We start from the raw sequence: 23,054 nt of genomic DNA, 5'->3' as shown, positions 1-23,054 counted from the left end.
GTTAGTGAGAATGGCAACAGGCCAAGAGCTGTTTAGACTTAAATGCTATCAACGTGGAAAACTTTTCTTTAAAACCTGCTGTTAGGTTCTTTCTGTGATAATTACACAAAATGTGTCAGATATATACACACACTGAATATTATAGTTCAATAAAAAAACTAAACTTTATGATAGTGTAGTTTGGCATTGCTCACGAACTGTTAGATTGTTACTGACCAGCAAATACAGTTTAATAACAATGCATATTGAAAAGTAAATATAGGCGTTATAGAGCTAAATAACTGCCAGTAGCATCTAAATGCAACTGCAATCAGTTCAGAAGAAATTATGGTTTAATTACAAGCTGCCTTTGAGATGCAGAATTACCCATAATTACAGATCACATAATTGACTTCATTTCTGATATTTCCAGGGACATGCACGAGGTAAATAACAGAATGTAGGCTGGCACCTCTTATCCATCTCAAAGTGCAGTCTTTTCTTGGTCTTTACAACCAGAGTGAATGGTCCTTTTCAATTTCAAGAGGACTGGCTGATGTATGAACAGCAAGAGGGCAAGGAAAATGTGGGATATGGGAAGCTTAAATCTTGTCTGAAAATGAAATCTGATCATGTTTTCATGACTCTTCTACCAAAAGGGCTGAGGTAATTTTTTTAATGTGAGCAGTAACTGCCGGAGATTTATCCTGGGCATGACAGTTGTAATGCTACCATAACATCTGGCATGGGCATGGACCTCGCTGTGGGAAGAGACTATAAATCAGCATGGCTGGGTTTATGTGCAGCCGCTGTTGCTGTATCACAGAACACTTACATTTAGTCCCTGAAAGAGAAGAACAAATGTAAAGGCTGCTGTATGGTCAAGTTCAAACATTGGTAGCTAAGGAGTTGTTGCAGCATTTTATTTGTTGCTTGTTTATTTTATTTCTTTGTAATACTGTGTTACGAGTGGATAAGCTGTTCCTCAGTCGTGGTAAATGTCCACACTCAATTGAACATTTAATTGTGAACGTCTAATTGTGCTCTCAGTCCAAAAGGAATCGTTTACTGCCAAGTAATATAATGGGACTGTGAGCCCGGTCCTCATCTGTGCTCAACCGGAAATTAATTCTCAAAACTCAATATCTCTTTACAGTACAGATAAATGGGAATATGATGCTGGTTTGCAGAATGACTGCTCTCCAGTGGGTTTTAGATGTTGAAATGCTGTTCTGTGTTTGTATGTGTTCATGTTCCTCTAGTGTTACTCTAATGCTCATATTCTTCTCTGCCCTCCTCTCTTTTTCTTTGCCTCTCATTCTTACTTGTCCAGGCTTTGAATTATCCCACTGTGAAGATCCAGGTGTGCCACAGTTTGGCTTCAAAGTCAGTGACCAGGGTCACTTTGCTGGAAGCGCTGTCACGTTTGGTTGTGACCAAGGTTACACCCTGCATGGCAGTGGCACACTCAAGTGCATGACAGGGGAGAGGAGAGCATGGGATAACCACCTCCCATCATGTATAGGTAATCCTTCCTGTTTGTCTTAGTGTTTGGTTCAATACATCTGTGTCTTTGTTCATCACTTCCTCTCTTTCTGTAGTAGCTTATATTATTATTCAGGGCCAAGCACATTGTCAACATTGCTCAGCTAGGTGTTAATCCTAAGGATTTATGCATACATGACTTCTGCTTAATTGAACTGTGTTGAAAGAAAATGTGCTGCTTGTCATTTAGTAAGAGAATATAAACAGCTCTGATGTTTCTTTGTGAATCATTGATCTCTGTGTTCTTGATGAAAAAACTGGGTGTATCAAGTCATTAACCACAATATTAAAACAATCTGAATTGCTATTGAACTTTCACTATGTTGCTCTGACGAGGTTTCATTTGCCAGCTGCGTTTAATCCACAAGCAATTGATCAGCATTTTCCTATAAATAAAGGCATAACAATCAGGGTTTTCCTTTCAGATTGAGTATGGACAAGACGTACAGTCTGAGCTCTACTTTTATATTCAGAACATGCTGAGACAGAAATGATAAAGCCATTACCTGCATGCTCCTAAAGTCTAGAAGGTGTTGTGAAGCAGTGTCCATTTCTTTGTGTCTAGCAGTGATGGATTAGAGTAAAATGATTTATAAATTAGGGATGTGTGCAGAATTGCACTTTAAATGTCACTGTGTCCTATTGCCTTTTTCGGTGAGACATGAATTTGTTCCTTTTTTGGTCAAATAGCTTTGGTATTGTGGCATGTTCAATATAATCACAAAAAAGAGCCCAAATCAGGTTATTGATTACCTGCTTAACAGTGCTGGATCACTGGATGACCAGTATTAATAGTGAGTTTTGTGTCTGTGAGCTGAATGTGAAATGGGGTTCCCAGCCATTTCTCCAGGGCCACATCCTGGCTCCTGTCAAGGACTTTTACATTTGTTCTGTGTTATGATACTGATTATAGCCTACCACTGTGGCAATCTAATGCAATTTTCTTGTTGATTCAGTGCCATTTGTTCTGTAATATTGATAGCAAGATGATAACCGGGGGAGAGACAACATAGATAGGCTGATAAGATATTCCTTCAGTTATTAACATTTATGGCAGTGTCCTCCCTGCAGTCCAAGGCCCAGCTTATATATTTTCTGTACACAGTCTTTTTAAATTTAATTAATGGCACCATTAGGCAGCATACTTGGAGACAAAACAAGTTTTGCACCTGTGGGCATGTCTAGTTAGGCAAGCAGTTCTTGTTGCTGTTCTACTGACAGTTAGAAAAAAAAAAAAGATTCATTTGAAGCTATTGTTTTCAGCAGTAGTTCTCTTGTAGAGCCTCACTGAGCTTGGCCTTTGACAGCCATACTTGTGTATGTGGTTTCATCACGTCTACATTTGTTTGTGCATGAATTAAGGATTTCTTTTGGGTGAATTAGCAATTTTAGGGGTTGTCATATACTTTGTAATTGTGTGTGTGCATGCAGCGGAGTGTGGTGGCAGTTTCATAGGTGAGTCTACAGGGCGTATCCTCTCTCCTGGGTATCCCTTCCCCTACGACAACAACCTGAGGTGCACCTGGACAATTGAGGTTAACGCTGGTAATATTGTCAGGTAAGTCATGCTGCTAATAGCTTGTTATGCATGTGATGGATATGCCCTGTGAATAAAAAATGTTGGCTGTTGCCTTTGTATAACAAAAAGCAGTTTATAATTTTTTAGAAAATCATAGCATTTAGTGTATTTTAATTATGCTGTACAATGATTTATCACAATATGCAAAATGTAATGAGCATCATTACTCATGAAAAATGGCAGTAAGAAAAAAAAAACAATGAAAAATTGGGATTTAAATAATTAGTTTTATGAGGAAACTAATATATTTGGAATGGGAAATTAGTGCACTCAGTGGATTAGTGGGATAAAACTAAATGGAGTTTGATTGACATTAGCAAGAGACTGCAGATCGCACACAAAGAAACTGTCTAGAACTGATGGGAGGCGATTTAAATACATCTTAAATTAACTGAGGTCATTGAAAATATTCAAAGATGAAAACATCCTAAAATGTTTTTTATGATATTCTGTAAAGTTCAGTTAAGATTTTAAACATGAAGAATTCTCCTCTGAAGCTACTGTAGATGTCATCAAGAAAAACAGCCTGCAGCAGCTCCATTAACAATAAGTGGGACAGGGACTTTGTTGACACTCTGACAGCACCCGGGGGAATTTTTCCAGGACATAGAAGCATTTTTTGGTTGAGAGCTCCTAGTATTACTTTGACATAAAAGCCATTTGGGCTTAGAGGTTGAAGTAAACATGGTATGATTTCATAAAGCCAGCCACACATTCTTTGTCAGAGGAGATGCTTCGGGCCATCTCCAGATGAGACTGCAGATACAGTAAGTCTCTTCTGTTGTATTCCTAACTTTGCGGAAATTGATTGATAACACCAAATCTTAAGTGAACTGCCCAAAAGCATGGGAACATTGTTTCTAGATAGATGGATCTGTCCTTTGAACTCAATTTAATCTTGCCAAGTTCAGCACCCGTTTTGCTTGCCTCCTTCAGAGCATTTATTTTTGTTGTATTTGTAGGGTTGCAAAATTGTGGAAGTGAAAACTATTATTAATTCAGCTAAACATGGTTGAATAAACTGCCGTATAAGCTGAATGCATCTCAGTCTCATTGATCATATGCTTATTTAATGGAGGAGCTTTCAACCAGTGTTCTGCAAAAGCATGGCAGGTGGTCCCTGACCATGCCTTCAGTAATGTGCTCTCACTATAAAAATCACTATTTAATAAAAACGAATTTTGTAAATATTTTCATGTGTGTAATTAAACGTGTAGCATAATTATTGTTTGTGAATAATCAAATGATGCAAACATAAAATTTAGAAAAGTCAAGACTTTCAGGGTTAAAATAGTGCCCATCCGGAATATACACCCCACAGTAGTGTTCTTCACGTTGCTACTTGGTCAGAATGGTGGACTCTGGGTCACAATTAGTTGAAAACCCCTGATTTAGTGAATTGACCTGGCTTAAATTGGCTTACCTGAACTATAGCCAAAGTAACATTGCACTGTATTCACCTCTCCCAGTCTCCAGTTTCTAGCCTTCGACACAGAAGCATCCCATGACATTCTAAAGGTGTGGGATGGGCCTCTTGAGAATGAAATGTCTCTGAAGGAGGTCAGCGGCTCACTGCTGCCTGAGGGAATCCACTCTACTCTCAACATTGTCACCATTCAGTTTGAGACTGACTTTTACATCACCAAGTCAGGTTTTGCCATTGACTTCTCCAGTGAGTATTTCCTTCCAAGATGTTAATGTAATGTAGATAGTGAATAGTTTGTCATTTGTTTGCTCATAGTGAGAGGCACTCTGTTAAAGAGCTGCAGAACATCATGTTGTATGTACACGTAGAGAGAAGGTCCCGAATATGTCTGTTTATGGACTGTGATCAAATAAGTGTTGTCACCACAGTGCATGGTAAGCATTAAAGGAGTATGCTGAAGCTTCATACCATGTTGACCTCTATTCAGTATGTCCAGTATGTTGAGAATTAGACAAATATGTTGCTGTTCATTGTAATGGTTATTCTTGTGTTGCTCTTGTTTTTCCTCTTTTTTGCTCATTGTTACATGTCCAAATAAATCTAATGTAATGTACCCAAATAATATCAGATTGAATAACTGTTATCTCTTCATATCTCCTCTGCAACATAATAAGAATACATAGTAGTAGCTGAGTAGATTTTAAAAAATTAGCATCCGAGAATAGCAGGTCTGTAACCCCCTCATGTATGATACATTTTTAAATGTGTTTTATTGTCTTCAGAATAAAGGCATGGCAGCTTAATGTAAAAGCCAATGACAATTGATTTACTGCCTGTATTTGAAGCTGATATTGATTCTGGGGATGCATGCTGTACTTAAATACCTCGTTTGCCTTAGTTATGTGGTTTTTCGAACCAAAACCAGTTATAGGCACAGAATGGTGGTGCCAGTAGTCTTGCAGAACTACCCCAGTCATTTTATTGAAAGTGCTCAGTTGTGAAATATGTTCTTTTTATAAGTTTAGGCTGCTTGTGAACATATTTCACAGCTGCATAGTTGAAGTGACAAATGTTGACTTCGATTATGTGAAACTTGTGCAGACCTTCCTCAGTCAGTGACAGTGTTCTGTGGATGGTGACCATAATTCTGAGGATAAAGTTACACTTATTTTCATTGTCTATGTAGAATTGAGGTTGTTTTATCACAGATATTAAGTCTTACTGACTCATTACATTGCATCTGTGCTTTGAAATCAGATATCAAAATGCGCTGTGTACATCATCTATCAGTAACATTGCATGATATGATCACCATTACTTTTGTATTTTTTAACATTTTTTATGTCATGTATTTGTATTTTGGAAAACAAGCAAAACACAGAACTTCAATATACTTAACTGTGTCAAGTCTCTTAATAAGGTCTGTCAACATGGGGACATTTGAAGTCTCATCAGATTTTACCAGATCGGTTTCATAGTTGTGAACTGCTCCACAGCTGTGCTTTAGGAAAACTGATTAGAGCAACACAGCAAGATTTTGGCTGCTTGTTGATAATCTGCTCTGTGCTGTAACTTTATTTGAGCTACAGGTTCATCTAAACAGCTGTCTAAAACATGATTTGAAAACGTGCGTGTTTGTATAGTTATGTGTTGTCTATTGATTCCTTGTACCTTGCATGTACTGTATGTGCATTTATGTACGTGTGACTCACATGTGTGTTTTCCGCTTTAGGTTCGCTTGCAACAGCCTGCAGAGATCCAGGTATTCCCATGAATGGCAGTCGTAACGGAGAGGGGCGGGAGCCGAGTGACTCGGTGACCTTCTCTTGTGATCCAGGATATGAATTGCAGGGGGAGAGCAGAATCACCTGCATCCAAGTGGAAAACAGATACTATTGGCAACCCAGCCCTCCAAGCTGCATTGGTGAGAAAGAGAGAGAGAGAGCGCATGGGTTTGTGAGAGAAGTGGGGATGTGTGGAAGAGATTGAGAGAGGCATAGGGATTGAAGGGGGGAAGAGTAGGGGATCAGAGTGAAAGATGGTGAGAGGGAGAGTTTTTCTGTTAACTGGCTGCAGCAGATATGATAATTTTCTCTCACTGATGCCTTAAAAAATTTGAGCAGGATAAACCGGAGTCTTCAGATATGTTTGAATTGTTGCCAGCCCTTATGTGGACCAATCCACTTGTGTAGCCAGACTGAGAACTCGGTGGTCTCCCAACACATTGTCTTATTAGAGCTTAACAGCTAATTACTTAACAATGCAATTAGAAAGAATTACACTAAGTAGGTCCAAAGAAACCTAGACCATCTTGAGTTGCTGCCAGTTGGTCTAACTTTTTTCTGGCCTGGAAAGCGCTGGAAAGGCATTACTAGCTCTTGCAGTGTAATTACAAGACTACGCAACTCAGCATAATGCAATGCTGCCAGAAGCAAAGCAGTTTGAGTGAAAACTTGATGTAAATATCAGCTGTCCTTATACTACTTACTGTATGTTGTCACTCCAAATACAGTAAGAGCAACGCACTTATCAGCTTGTTGCTCACACTTCTAGCGCTGAAACAAGACGGCTGCTACAGTAGTTCATGCATCAAACTTGCAAATCACAAGTAAAGCCTTTTGAGATACTTTAAGGGACAGGGACTAAAAATATCTTCTCACACGATGAGGCACCGAAAATGTCATTTGTACATTTGTTCTCCATAAAATTTTTGTCTGAAATGAACAACATTTGTGTATGTGTGCTGAACTGACCTGTTGAGCACTGAATAAACAGCAGAAATATTCATTGCCTTGGAAAGAGGTGTTAGAAAAATACCTTGGTATAGTCTTTCTATTCTCCTGTGTTTTTTTTTTTTTTTGCCTGACACCACTGGTGGTTGTTGCTAATAGAGGTTGTCAGAGGTTATAGAATTTGAGTCAATTATATTTAATGACCTACCGGTTCTCATTCCTTTCTTAATACAGTAAACTCAGCCAAAGATATTTGTGGTAGGACAGGTATATACGAAGGTTTTCTCTATGCACATCTTTTTAATTTCTCTCTCTTTTTTGTAACCTCTCAAGCACCTTGTGGTGGGAATGTGACTGGATCCTCAGGATTCATCCTCTCTCCCAACTACCCACACCCTTACCCACACAGCAAAGACTGTGACTGGCTTATTGCTGTTCACTCTGACTACGTCATCTCCTTGGCTTTTATCAGGTAACATGAGCTGCTATTATAGTATGTTTAACATACTGTATGTATATATATTTAAACATGGCCTTTTCCTGGACCTGTGGGATCTTTGTCACCTACCTGAAAGACAAGGGAGTCAGTTCTCAGTGGATGCACAGCACTTCAGGTTGTGCTGTGGAATTGATTGTTTTCAGCAGTGGAACCAGCTAAAACATCATAGTACTGAACCAAATTGGCCATGCGTGTTAAGCAGACAACCCAATTCTGAGTATGTTAGGAGATAGGAGAGAAGCAGCAGTGCCTCTTCAAACACCTACTGTATGTTGCATGGAGAACTGTGAGTGCAGCTCATTTCCTAGGCTGAATGGTACTCAGACCACAAGCTTTAGATTATTAATTGCGCTCTAAGAATGTAGCACCAACACTGGCAGAGAAAACTCACAGATAGGCCTCAGGGCACTTTTCATGGGCAGTCTTCTCTTGACTTTTGAGTATTATTTTATAGTCGTTTCATGGAGGGCTAGAGAGGAAGCATACGCACACAGGTTTTTTTTTTGCACTCCACCACTTTCCCCCTTCTCAAGGTGAAGGAGAGAATTTTACTGTATTTCTTTTTCAATTTTGTCCTTCATACCAAACATCTAACAGAGTTAGCAAAATGCTACCCTCTCTCTTGGGAATGCAAAACGAAAGGATTGAGTTATGATTTTAAATTAGAGTTGCCTTGATCCAACTCAAATGTAATTATCTCCAAGCTATTTACATTTTTGTCATAAACCACGCTCATTATTTTGAAAACAAATGCTCCTCTCTCTCTCTCACACTACGGCATGTGATTTGATATACAGCGCTACAATATGAAATGATCTTTTCACACGGCATTGCCATTGCCGTCTGGGAAGATTTTGTGCCATTGCAGTGTCACAACAATTTAATCTCTTCTCACCTCTTGGGGGAGATATCTTTTTTATCTGTTTGTCTGGAGATGCAAAACAAATTGCTTGGCATGACTCACTTCTAGCACTGTGGAGCACACTCTCATTTTGCATAATGCAGTCTAAATCTCTTATACAATCTGGTGGTTAAGACTTGGCAAAATAATAACTGTTTTATCTTTCATTTGTCTGTTGCTTTCACTTGTCACAGCTTCAGTATTGAGCCCAACTATGATTTCTTGTACATCTACGATGGTCCAGACAGCGGCACTCATCTGATTGGCAGTTTCCAAGACAGTAAACTTCCTGAGAAGATTGAGAGCACTTCTAACTTCATGTACTTGGCATTTCGTAGCGATGGCTCAGTGAGCTACACTGGCTTTCATTTGGAATACAAAGGTACTCTGAAGGCCTGTTCAAGTGGGATTTCTCTATACATTTTCACATAATACAGTATGTTTATGTATTATAGCAGGGGCTTTCGTTAAATATAAATTGCAATAAGTAGAAAATAATGTTTTTGAAGAATGCTATTGTATGCAAGGACTTTTTCTAATGTTGAGCTGTGAGTACAGGCTCTGATTCATTCTCATCAATTTCCTCCATTTTTACTGTTACTTATAAAATGTATTTTTGTTAAATCAAACACACCACCGGAGGCTGTAGAAGTATACATACCTATCTCTGTTTAATTAAAAGCTAGAAGCCCCCTGCCATTTTAGACATTTTGCACTGTTCTACAAGCTTTTTTTTTTTTTTTTTGATTGGCTGCAAAATTGCGCGAGGCATGCTTTGATCCAGGGAATGTGATGAATGGCACTAGAATGGGCACTGACTACAAGCTTGGATCTATGGTGACGTTTCATTGTGAGGCTGGCTACCTGCTGCAGGGCTACTCCACTCTGACATGTGTCATGGGCAATAGCAAGAGACCAGAGTGGGACAGAGCCAAGCCAAGCTGTCAAGGTGAGACCAATACTTCTACAATAACGGAAGGTCAACATGGCAGAGAACTACACTCTAGCTGTTAGGTTAGTATTTGATACTGTGTGATACTAGAATGGTGCTGGGTAAAATTGGGTTGAAGTGTGCTGCACACTTCTCTCTCAGAAAGCAAGAAAAGTAAATAAAATTGAGATATGCACTAATTCTGTTTTATAGACGTGGAACACTCAAATTATCTAAATACAATCTAATAAAATCCATACTACGGTAGTTTAGCACTGGTGAAGAAGGCATAGAGGACACATTATGTCCAAGGTTTATTTCAGACAAATCCCTCTGTGATGTGTGAAAAACAGTTCTAGCCCCATGAGGCCATTACATCGCTGCCTAGAACGGAATTTGAAACGTATACGGTGTCGTCTAAAATGCCAATAAAACTACCTCGGTGGCAAAACTGTGTCTGCAGTGAGTGGCCAGTTCCTGAAACACTGACACTGATTGTGTTAAGATCCGTTCCCACCAGTCAGTGCGAACGAGGAAAGAGGCGGACCCAGGTAGCCGACTTCGGTGCAAGCAGTGATTTATTATATATAGTGATCAAAGGAGTGACAATACACAGAGGGAAATAGTACGTAGTCCTGTAGATGAGTAGTAGCCGGGTGTTTGACCAACAGCAGGAGGTGAGGAGATGGAGAGCTGGGCCGAGCTACGTAGGTGGGGTCACTCCTGGGCTGGTCGGTGGTGATGGTGGCTACTGAAGGTAGAGACAGAGAGATGGAGGCAATAGTGGAATAGATAGGCGACTGAGCATTGACCTGCCTGGGAGGGGAGAGTGGAGCCACGGTCTGGAGGAACAGTCCTTCGGGGAAACACAAAACAGTAGCTGGCTAGGGGATAAAGACATACAAAACAATGAAAACGCATGAGCAAAGTTGGCCTAGTGACTAGAAAGAAGTGGCAAGTGACTGAGGAGTGAAACCAGGTAATATAGTGAGTGACCTAATCAAGTGCAGCTGGTGATAAGGGAGTGAGGAACAGGTGAAAGTGATTAGTGTTAATGGGCAAGAAACAGTAGGAAAGGTGAGGGAGGCCAGAGCGGCCGAGCAAACCTGACAGTTTGTGTGTTTGTTGACACCCCCACAAGGTGAATGACCTTATTGTACATGTTTGAGAAGCTTAATGCCAAGTTTCCTAATATTATTATTTGTCCTGGCTTTTGCCAATAGGAACCAAGTATATGTAAAGGTGTATCAGTTTTGATCCCACTAACTCTTCTCTGCAATACATACACAAATGAACACCCGCGGTTCATTCCCATCAAGCTAAATCATTGCCCTTTTAGCACAGTAAAGACATGACCTGTTTACATACTCATTTTGCACATGCATAATTGCACACTCACTGCTGAGTATTTGCACTCCACAGCTCCCACGTAGCATATATTCTCTCTGCATTATATTGTGTTCTTGTTGTATTTTTATTTGCTCCCCTCACTTGCTGCTTTAAAGTGCCTTAGATTTGTGATTTTACTGCCTATTTAGATTTGTGTTATTGCTCATCTACTTCATATTACACTTGTATTATATGGCATTCATGTGGGCGGCAAAGTAAGAATTTCATTATACAGGGAAACACGTTTCCTAACTGTGCATATGACAAATAAACACTTTGACCTTTGACCTACATATAAACAGTACGGAACGTTTTTAGACCCCACAGTTTGAGACTCATCTTAAAATGGATTGACTTTCATTTTTTCCTCATCAATCGACACACAATACTCTACAATAATAACAGGTCTGTGGACAGTTGTCTCCACCTCATGGCTTTGTTTTCACTCTGACATACACGTCAACTGTGAGATCTCATATAGTCAGGTGTGTGCCTTTCCTAATTATATCCAGTGCATTAAATTAGGCACAGGTGGACTCTAATCAAGCTATAGAAGCATCTCAGTGACCGTTGACAAGAGCAGGATGCACCAGAGCTCAACTGCGAGTGTCATAACAAAGGGTCTGAATACTTATGTAAATGGGATATTTCAGGCTTTTATTTTTAATAAATTACAGTGCCTTGCGAAAGTATTCGGCCCCCTCGCTTTGCCATTCTTAAGCATTATCAGTAGATTGATGAGGAAACAATGAATTGAATTAATTTAAAGATGACTCTGAGACAAAAACATGGAAAACTTGGACGAGTCTGAATATTTTCCGTACTGACTGTATGCATGTAAAATTTAAGATTATCATGATTATCTAGTTAATCTAAGCAGAGTAATGTTAGTTTAAAACAAATAATTTATTATTAGAATCATTGTTAATACATTCATTATATTCTTGGCCCTGACTTCAGAGCAGTGAGGCAGCTTTTGGGGAAAGTAAAATAAAACATTTTTATAAGCTTAAATTTAAATTATAAGTTTAAGTATTAAGAACATGGTGAATACAGTCTTCCTGGTGTGCAGTAAACTGGTTGAAAATCAGGCAGTTTTATAGTTGCTGTACCTTTATACTTTTAATTTCAGTGTATTGTAAAGAACCTAATATACACAATATAGCAAGTATTATTGTTTATTATTCACATCCAAATCCAAGGTGTATGCATTTCACAGCACTTTATAGTATCACAGTGCCAAGGAGAGAAATGCTCCTACCTCCAGTAGCACTTTTAATATTCCTCAAAGTATTCAATCTGTAAGGTTGAATTAAAATTCAGCTCTCATTTTCAACAGTGGGCAACAGGGGCACCCACTCTTACACTGGGGAGCTATTCATTACTTTTACAGTTGGCACCTGTGTAACTTGCCAGAGCAGCCTGGCGGTTATGTGCTTTAGTAAAAGGTCCATCATCAGCTCCCTGTTTAGTATTTTCACTTTGAGACCAACTGAACTGATGACTTAACTGTCTAAAGGCTAAATCTATGGTTTCAGCCGCCCCAGCATATGGCCATTTACATTACTTAGCAATTAGCTGAAGTTGAAATATTTCCCAGACAAGCAAAACATACATTTTGCTTTAAAAAAGTCAGTAACTGCCAGTAAGAATATTGTATTAGTTGTTGCTAAATGGTATTATGGACAGCAGAAATCACACTGTAATACATAGATATACTAACAGTGTAACCATTTCATGTACTAAAATCCAATAGGTAGAGAACATTGACATGTTTAGGTTTTAATTCAATACTTTGCTCAGGGCATAAGCGCATGGATGCATGCAACATAATTTACATTGTAAAGAATTATACTAATGCACTAACAAAGGTGGCAAAGAAGATCTCAAGCTAGTAAACATAGATGTAAATGACGTTCAGTTTTAGGTTAAAAACTGGCTTCCCCAGTTCTTTATGAGGAAGGAAATACATTCAACATGTTTGCTAGACCTCAAAGTGAGTAACCTGTTTACAAGAACCTTTTTTTATTTTTGCTATTGAAGATCAAAACTGATTTAGACCTCACAGATTTGGTTGTAACCATGGGTTGGTTTGTCAGGTTTTAATTTCCACTGAATCCACTGTCTGTCCACATTTTAGCGTCTCGGTACTTTCAGTACTTTTGTTTCATGGTCCTATTAGACCCAATATCTGTCTACAAAAATGGATTGCAGGGCTGGGTCAGTGTCCTTCCAATGTACTGTAGTCAAATAAAGATATAAAAATATTGAAACCCGTATATCTGTAGTCGCCACTCTGTAATGACACAACATGTTAGGGACGCATATAATATTCACTTCAGAAAGTATTCAGACTTCTTCATTTTTTGCACATTTTGTGTTGTGTTGTTTAACTCTGATAAAATTGTTTTTATAATAAGTTGTAAAATTATTTAAAAAACTGAAATCTATTTACAAATTATTTGACAAAATTAGACTTTTAAAACTTTGGGCATGGATAGAAAAAAACCATACATGCCTGCATGACATGCATTGTGAATTGTAATGCCTTATACAGTATATTCATTTCAAATTAAATCTGCAATACAAAATGCAAAACAAGAAGCAGTCTCGGTGCTTTCTAAACCAACTGTATAACAGTAAATTGGATAAACACTTCAGGTGGTGTTTACATTTTAAACCTATCATATATGTACTGTTTGGATTTGAGTAATAATTTCGATTTTCTGGGTTTTTAGGTTATTCCTGTGCATCAGTATTAGCACTTGTCCTTAGCACGACACTCTCCTGTCAGAATGAAACCTGCAAATCATATCTTGAGAATCCCTTCCTCTCACCTGCTTTAGATTGACAGTATAGTGTTCCCTCCTTCCCAACAGTGGCTTTCTCAGATATCTCACTATGGTAATATATCTCCCATTCTGTCTGACAGATCGTCTTGAATTAAAGTCTTACTTGCCGTCATCCATATGTTTGATTACATGCCCTTTTCTGGTTTGAAAGCCAAAAGCGGAAAATTGCTGGCCTTTCTTTTCTACATTAGCGCTTTCTTCTGTGCTGCCCAACAAATGAGCATTGATGTGTGCTGTGTGGGGCACAGGGAATTTAAACCAGCTGGTGACAGCTTTTTTCCTATTAAAGGATTTTTGGGTGTTTTTCCCATATTCAGTTCAAGGAACTAAGAACAGGGTGTTGTATGCTGTACAGGGTGTAAAGCCCCCTGAGGCAAATTTGTGATATTGGGCTATACAAATAAACATTTACTTGACGTGACTCGACTTCCCTCCAACAAATGTTTGTTTACAGTCGGGGCTTCCCCACCTGATGACTTTGCCCATGAGTTCTTTGGTAACTATATTAGAGAGTCTCTTGATAAATTAGATACATCATTAACAGTTTAAGAAAGGACTCTGAGATGTGATGCTGCTGCGGGAGAGACCACAGTTCATATTAATGAACCACTTGAATATGTGCTAAATCTTTGATGACATTAAAAAAGTAAAAATGTTGTATATATATATAAAGCCTTAGTGTATTTTAGCAACACAAATTGTATTAATGCATACTAACTGGAATTGATAGAGGGTTTTTTTTAATGTTCTAATCAGTTAAGACAGTAAATAATTATCTAGCAACTTCAGAACAAGTGGACTTGTTATGTACACAGACAGTCAATGGTCTGTTTTGCCTGATGAGTTAAATCTGAGGACATGCTGCTAGACAATATGAGCTGATTAAAGTCACAGGCATGTAGAACATTTGTGATTGTGTGTTTTGTTGATTGATGGTGTTTTTACATATTTTGAAGGCAAATAAGTACTTTTTTCATGAGTTTCTATTTTGGTTTTTAACCCTGTAAGCACAACCCAGGCTTCGTTTCAGTCTATTCACAACTCACTTTCCTTTTGAAAATGTCCCCAAAAAGTCATTTAAATGTCAAATTATGTTGGTATAATAGCCAAAATGATATTTGTCAGCAGATGGAAGTTCAGAGGTGACCATCTCATTTTGTGCTATGAACTGCTTATCTGAGCACTTGTGGCAGTTAAAATGGATTTGCTGATTGTATTTTATTGCTTTCTCTCCTTGGGTATTGTAGGCTCGTTGTTTCACATGTGTTGACAGTGCTTCTCTCTTGCTTCTCGTCCTGTCCCTACAGCTCCCTGTGGAGGTCACTTCACAGGTTCAGAGGGAACTGTGCTATCCCCCAACTACCCGCATAATTACACCAGAGGGCAGAGCTGTGTTTATGACATCTTCGTCCCTGGGGACTTTGGTAAGCATTATTTTCACAGAGTTGCTGGAAATTGGTATTAAAGTCTGTTAAACTGCTGCTGGTGGTGGAGGTGTCCATAAATATTTTTTATTTTAAACATGAAGTGGGAGGAAGAGGGTAAGAGACATACTTTGTGCTTTTTCAGAGGGGTTCCGTTAATAATGAAGATAGAGGAGAAACTGTGGAGAAACTGTGAAGAAATGGAGTCATGGTCATAGGTCACTGTACTAAACTAAATGTTCACATCTGCATAATTGATTTCCCTTTATTGCTTGATTTGTGTTTCATGCTTTTCAAAAGCTTTGTAGATTCATGTGTTTGATGGTTACAGCCACTGACGGTCAGGTTACCTGCTAGATTAATATTCAGTCTCAGTATACTTGCTTCATATCTGACAACTGAATTAGATTGCAGATACCCGAACAGAGCCCGACGGGACCCATTGGTACCCAGGCGTTCAGGCTTGGTTTTAGAAATTTAGAAATTGTGTTCAAGTCTGTGTTGGCTTTGGACACGGGTCAAACTTTAGGGTAGTTGGCTGGAACACTCAAATGTCCGCTTCTTTTAGTGATAAGACATGATATGCTGTAAGTCTGTTGGGTCTGGGTCAGGTTTGGATGCCACATTCTCAGGCACGGGTTGGATTTGGACAGAAATAGGTCTCCCATCCATGCTCTAAACTGAATTAGCATAAAATCAAGCAAATAGCCACTGCTATTGCTCACAGTTTTTGTCCTTCCACCTTAACATTTGTGTTTATGAAGCTCAAAATGTTTGTTTTTGGTAAAATTGTCATAAATGTATAAATTCAATTATATGTTCATTATTGAGGTCATAGTTAAAGGTGGTGTTGTACTGGACTACATTATATTCAGAGGTGTATGTATATTTTTGTCCTGCCCATTGACATACCTGAGAGGTTCAGAATATTAGGAACACCTTTGAATGTGTTCAACAATTTATTTGATGTATTTTAGATCATTTGATTGGCAGCCTGATGCTGTTACACCACTTTCTGGTCACTGCTGTGCAGAATGCCAAGATGGCAGCCACCATAGTCAAGATATTTTGGCATCACTTGGAGGGAAGTGGTGGCATGTCGTCCATCTTTATATACAGTTTGTAGTTGAAACACAACCTGAAGAATGGCAGTGTTTTGGCCCTAGCATGAGATGTGAAAACAAAATAGGCTCAGGACAGACAGCTGACTGTGACATGAAAAATGCTCTGTAGGTAATAAAGGTCAAGCAGTGTAGGGAGCTTTGGGGAATAGATGGAGCAAGCAATCACACAGGTCCTCAGTTTATCTAAGAGCCTCTGGATATACATAATTCAGGAAAGATCTCCACAAGACCTTGATGCACTTCTGCTCAATAATCCTTGGTAATCATAAAGAGCTGCTGAAATCATAGGCAGGGGTTTTTACTCTATAAGGCTCTGTGCCTATGAAATACAGATTAATCCCTGTGTGATGATCCAGCCTGACAGTTTACACGCTCTGTTGCCATCGCCCACTGTTCATGGAATCCAGGAACCCACAGGTCTTATTTTTTATTATTAATAAATAATGCATGCAAATGCAGCCTTTTCTTAAACTGCCTGGAAAAGCTTAATGGACTGTGGAAGTCACCAACAACATTTCCACCTGGGCCTGCACATTTATTCCAGGGAGTAGGCTATTGAAATATCCCACTGATGATGATCAAGACTCATGTGGTGTGGCTTAAGGGAAATATATTCTGAGAAGTAGTCTAACAAAGCAGCTGGAATTCACAGCTTGAAAATCTTGGGGACTGTAACCCTAGCTATAGACACCCTAAATCATCTAAAGCATGTGCCTTTTACTTAACTAGTAATAAATGATGATAAAACAGTTAGGAGAGAAATTCTGTTTTCTCTGTAGCAGCTTGGCAGCTGAGTCTAGCCTATAGAGAGTGTGATAGCTGAAATCACATTTCCATGTCTACTATGCAGGTAACTGAAATTTGTTAGTGCCTAGGGTAGACTATCAAATGTGTGGCTTAGTCTGTTCCTCAGACTACAGTGTGACCAATATTGTATCATAAGCCTTTTAGACATCATGTCAACCCAGTTGAACTAGCAGGAAAAGGTCAGGAGTAAATATGATCTCACCACTGTAGCTCAGTGACCTGAGGGTTTAACACCTGGTAGGGGGGCGACAATTGCAATATGTGTTTTTTTTTTGGGGGGGGGGTTGCTGTCAAGGTTAGCTGCAAGAGTTTAGACAGAGCTTCTAATGGGTATACAGCATGTAGTATAAAATGTTTCAGAAACTTTTGAAATGAAACAGTTTATGTTGAAAGTATACTGTTAGCATTATTACCTCCTGTGTGCTTGATCAGTCATATCACAACAGTATACAACAAAACTTGAGTGAACCCCTGGTCAATATCAGTAAAATGTTAAATAATTACAAATCCTCCACTAATGCAGAGTTATGTTCTTGCTTGTGTTCGCTGGTTTGTTTGTCAATAGCATACTCTTTTGGAGAGGTAGGGTATGGCCCACGGAACAGTCCAGTAGATTTTGGTGATGGTCCGGATCGTTATCCAGGTCCAGGAATTTTTTTAAAGGATTCTTAATTAACCCTGCACCAGATACATCAAATGTAACCTGCAGTTCTCCTTTCTGCCACCAGGCATTGCAAACAATTCACAACCCTACTATACTGTATACTACACAAACAGTATAGTAGGGTTATGAATTGTCTGAGCATGTTCTTTATTGTATAGAAACTGTGTCAGATAGAGTAAATCATTCCCTCTGCCAGGCACTGGCATTTGTGTGTGTGTGTGTGTTTTTGATGTGTTCTTTAATGAAGTCATTTGGAGAAGTAGGATATATTCCATGGAACAATCCATATCTTCAAAAGTTGAGCTAGATCCCAAATAAAACTGGCATTAGTGGAATATTGTTTTCCTTGAATAAATTTCAAATTAATAGTGATATCAATGTGATTCCAAATGCTACAGGTATGTTTTCATGGTCAAGTAATCATATTAAGAGCCTCAGACTACAATATCATGGGAATATTGCTTTTAGGCGCAATGGAATTGTGGGGAAAATGTGACTTCCCTTAGTGGACGTTTGCGCTCTGAGTGCTGTCTCGTTTTTAAATATTAGCTTTTTAATATCCGCCTTGATATTTGATGACAAATTTGATCCCACTGTACATGAATGATACCAATGAGTTGGCAGAGAGAGAGATGTCTTCACAGGTGACCTTTTTTTTGTTGAGCTTTGCTGGAGGGGTTTTGTTGCTCTACCTTTCACTTTCAAACACTCCAAATGTGTTATTTTGGATTCAGGTCAGAGGAGATGCTTGGCCACTTTTGTTTTCTTTAAAAACTCCTGTATGATTTTTGCAGTGTTTGGTGTCTTTGTCAAGTGGATAATTCCTCTCCTGTCAAGCTTCCTGACAGTGGCAGTCATCTTTTCAGTCAGGATTTGTATACACTAACTTGTATTCTTATTGTCATCTATAAATGTCATCTATCCTACACATTGTGCGCTCACGCAGCATCGTATTCATGAGGCTCCTTTTCGTGTTCTTTGGCAAACTTCAATAATGTGAGTAATTTTTTTTCTTTTTGGACGCTGTCTGTAGTGGTTCATGTAATTTTCCTAACACTATATGAGCAGTTATTGAAACACTAATATCCACAAATAATCCTTGTTCCAAGTCAGAAACACTTGCCTGCCTGTTTTTCAGTGCCAGGTTGTATAAATAGTGAATTGTGCTTGGTGTCATTTTTCAAATTACATCACATTCCCTTTCTGTCATTGGTAGTATGGCTCTTCCTGTACCTTTTAACCACTGCTGCAATTTATTTTATGTTCAGTTGCCCACTGATGCTCATCTACTGTTTCCCATCTTACAATTTGGTTTCTTATCTGTTCTTGCAGTTCATTAACGTGTGGATCCATGTTGCATTAGACACAACCCAGGTCAAAATTGTGGTGGACAGCTGTGGCGGTCATGCAATTACATCTAGAAGATATGGAACAACTTCACCCATTGTCAAGTTGCACAGACAAGGAGAAAACAAACTGGAAAACAAAAAGTCCTGCAAGACTTGCAGAGTTTTGAACAATTTTAATGAGAAGACATGAACACATTTCTGCATGTAGTCTTCGTCAGTTTTAAAGACACACAGCATAGTCCTATAAATAATACAATCATTAAAAAAAACAATCACATACAAGCTCATAAACATAAGTTTTTTAGGTACATACACTGGCCAGCCACATTCAATTAACGTGTAAGAAAATGCACACTCAGGGTAGAGGAGTCAACTCTCCCAGCAGGTGCACAGCAATCCAACCAATCTACAAACACCCCAAACATACCTGCCCACCCACACACCTGCAACAATAACAAATGGAAAAGAGATGACAACCATTAAAAAAATCAAAACCACAAGGCAGCACACGAAACAAAAAGGAAAGATTAACTGTGATACAATAAGGTGCACAGTTCCTTGGAGCCATGTTCATGCAATTGGTCATAACTGGAATTCACAGATGCAGGTGTTTGTAGTGATCAAAGGTAACCTGACTTTTGTTTCAGGTGTAGTCACATTTGTTGCATTGAGGTTCTACTTCGAGGCCTGTGATTTCAGTTTGGCTTATCTAACCTGTTTGTTTTGAATTATAGATAGAATCAAATACCCTACACTTAACCTTCAAAATAATGCACTTATTGTTAGATGATGCAGAATGTTGTATGGGCGTAGTGTCATAGTTTTGATGTATACTGTATATTTGATTTGCAGAAAATGAGGCAGGGCTAGTGAGTGCTGCTCTTATTTGAGGAAATACAGTAATATACAATGTAAAAAAGTTTTTGCAGTGCAGTGTAGCCATGTTCCCAGATCCTGACAGTTATGATAAAATTATTTATGGTTGTGGAAAAAGAAGTCTGCCTTTAATTTTAGTTTTGCCATTTTTGACATCCTAAGCGAGTTAGTGATGCTGTTTTTATTTTTACATTGGGTCTTATTGCTTAAGCGCCTGGGTGACAAAGAGAAGTAGTTACAGTACAGTCTGTGTACAAGAGTAAATAAATGCGACAGCACAGTCTTATTTTCCTTCTGTACTAAGGTGAGGAATTCAGCGTTCTTTATTTGTTGTTACATAAACACAGACTTTTTGCCAACAGGGGAAACTATATTAAACCAAACAGTTGATAGTGGTTAAAATTTTGTCCAATTGGACAGTGGTTGAGCAATGTAAGTTATTACCAGTGTAGGAGTTAAATTTTTTTTCTAAATACGTTTTTCTAAATTTTTCATGCAAAAATTTCAAATTAATATTTTAAATAATCATCTACATTATTATTATTATTATTTATGGCAAAGGTTTACATCATGTGTTGTAATACAGATTGAATCTGACAGATTGTTTGTGCAAAAGATTGTAACAGCTCAAAAATATTGGGGACATTTCTACATGTTGGATGTTGCCAGATATTTAATGGTACTGTAGTTCAGTTTGTGTAGATTTACTATACCCTACCCAAGCTGGTTTGCAGTCTCACTGTAATCTCGTCGATAAATACATACTTCCCTGTGTCTCTCTTTTTCTTTGGATCACTTTTACACCTAATAAACTAACAAAATGTATGCACATAGTAAATATCTGTCCATAACATCATAATGTGAAATGGTGTAATCTAGTACCGTTGTGCCTAAAGCAATTCCTCAGTCACACAAATACATTTTTCTCTTGGCATAGGACTTACTGGTTCTACATGACGCATATTAATTTTGATATCTGGTTTCTGCTCTTATTCATGTGCACACATATTAATATAGGTGTTTATGTACTGTATACAAGTTGATGATCGTAAAAATGATAATAAAATAAGAGCTGGCAGTAGACAGTGCTGCTTGTAGTGCACTGTGTATATAGTCTGTTAAGAAGGCTCCTGATTTATTTGTGAGCCATCATTTTTTGGTACCTCAGCACTCATGTGTCTGCTGCGTAAAGCTTATTTTATTTTGCACCATTCAGATGTCATCAAGGTACAATGTGCATTTGTGTTGCCCTTTATTGTTTAATTATTCTGTCAGAAATAATGGGTGTAGTTGTATTTCAAACAATAACTCTGCTTCTTTTTCAAAGAAATGAATTATTCATAGTGCTCAAACTTTGCCTTGGGCACTGCTTGTAAACATACAGGCGTACACTGCCCCACAGAAATTCACTCTTGTTTACACCAACTTAGGTGGCTAGTGTACAGCTTTTTTTTTGTCCTACACTTCCAATGACATATGGTGTTTTCTTACTTAAAAACCGACAAAATGAAATCTTAGTGTTTGCACTGGTATACAGGAAAAAACCAACCAACCAACCAACCAACAAACAAAATAACGGGTGTACATTTATCTTATGGCAGACAGCCTAAGTTTACATGCCTTGCATTTAGCCTAGAGGTTGTGAGGGTTTGATGAGGTGAGCCAAATTCTTTCACTTAGAGGGTATTTCTTACGTAGCAACATTAACTCCGAAGATCATTAACTTTGTAGATGACCTTGGTGAATATAAGCTTTTCATTAAGCTAAAGATGAATGTCAGAAGCCATTTATGTTTGAAATCAAAACTTGAGTCTAATTCCTAATGCTTTTCTTGCAACACTCTACAAGAGTACTACTACAGTATGTATACCTCTAACTCACCACCTACTTTTAACAAGGTTATGTAGCATATTTAATAATCATAACAGCATGTTTTAATAGTTTTTAACTTTGCAGAAGTTACATTTCTTCCTAAGGTAGCCCCTCACTAGAAGGATGCTCATAGTGAGTCACTGGTGAATTAGATTTTGTAGACACAACATTCAGTCACCTCTGTTTATCTGCCCGAGGCTTTTTGTAGCTCCAGTATATGCGTCTATATAATACTAACAACAACATATGCATAATGGTTGCCACAGAATGTGTCAGGAGGCGAGACAGGAGCACTGACAGATGGCAGTAATAAATCTGGGCTGTAACAAGATGGACAGAGAATGAACTGCAAGCAGTAAAGAGAGTGAGTCTAACTAAGAGAAAGAGGCACATAGATCTTAGTTGAATGTGAAAGTCTCAGAGAGAACAAGTTAGATGGAGAGTTGTGATAATGAGTGAAAGAGTTACGAGTGAGACAGGGAACAAGAAGAGAGAGGGAGAGAAATGAGGAAGCTGAGAGTGGTCATAAAAACATTGACCCCGGGGGCTTATTGTTGACTCATCAGCGATGTTCACTGGAGAGTAAGATTATGCCTGTGGCCACCCTAGTACATGGCAGGCTACATCCCACATAAAAATCATTACAGTACCCGGTCTGTCTGCAGCAGTACATCTCACTACCCTCAGTGTGATTAAGCTAATATGACCTGTGAACTTTGCTCCTCTCCCCATCTTGACTTGAAAGGTGTTTTTTCTATGAATCTCCACAGATCCAGGTCAAGATATATTCTAAACTGCTATAGGTTTTTGAAGACATTTCACATGTCATGTAAGAAGCTTCTTCAACCAGGTACTTACAGTAGGTCTGAATTGAATGAGACTTCCTCCTCAACAGTCAGTGAGAGTGAGAGGTGGGATGTCTTGAAGAACATCAAGCAAGTCCAGTCACCACCTATAGCACTTTTGTATGTGTAATAAGAATTTTGTGTGTTGAGCACTTGCTTCAATGACTGTTTTGACTGAATTTGACAGCCTGTGGTTTTCAAGTTGATGAGATTCTGGGTACCCGTTGTGTCAGTGCAGTTGCTTGTACTTGTTGTCAGAT

The 23,054-nt window shown here is 38.6% G+C and overlaps 1 protein-coding gene across 4 annotated transcripts in view; it reads left to right on the top strand.

The window, feature by feature from the left end:
- Window positions 1–23,054, top strand: part of LOC109958184 (CUB and sushi domain-containing protein 3-like) — a 229,504-nt gene that overhangs the window by 99,974 nt on the left and 106,476 nt on the right. For all 4 annotated transcript variants that reach the window (XM_020596611.1, XM_020596613.1, XM_020596612.1 and 1 more), the window contains 8 exons: window positions 1,313–1,504; window positions 2,956–3,082; window positions 4,573–4,775; window positions 6,262–6,453; window positions 7,595–7,733; window positions 8,856–9,043; window positions 9,416–9,610; window positions 15,141–15,257. In XM_020596611.1, coding sequence (XP_020452267.1) covers window positions 1,313–1,504; window positions 2,956–3,082; window positions 4,573–4,775; window positions 6,262–6,453; window positions 7,595–7,733; window positions 8,856–9,043; window positions 9,416–9,610; window positions 15,141–15,257 — 1,353 coding nt within the window. The remainder of the gene's footprint in view (window positions 1–1,312; window positions 1,505–2,955; window positions 3,083–4,572; window positions 4,776–6,261; window positions 6,454–7,594; window positions 7,734–8,855; window positions 9,044–9,415; window positions 9,611–15,140; window positions 15,258–23,054) is intronic.

Source organism: Monopterus albus, unplaced genomic scaffold, assembly GCF_001952655.1.
Source record: "Monopterus albus unplaced genomic scaffold, M_albus_1.0 scaffold31.1, whole genome shotgun sequence".
In the NCBI taxonomy this organism is placed as follows: domain Eukaryota; kingdom Metazoa; phylum Chordata; class Actinopteri; order Synbranchiformes; family Synbranchidae; genus Monopterus; species Monopterus albus.
The sequence above is the reverse complement of the archived record's forward strand: the minus strand, read 5'-3'. Positions and strand labels throughout refer to the sequence as shown.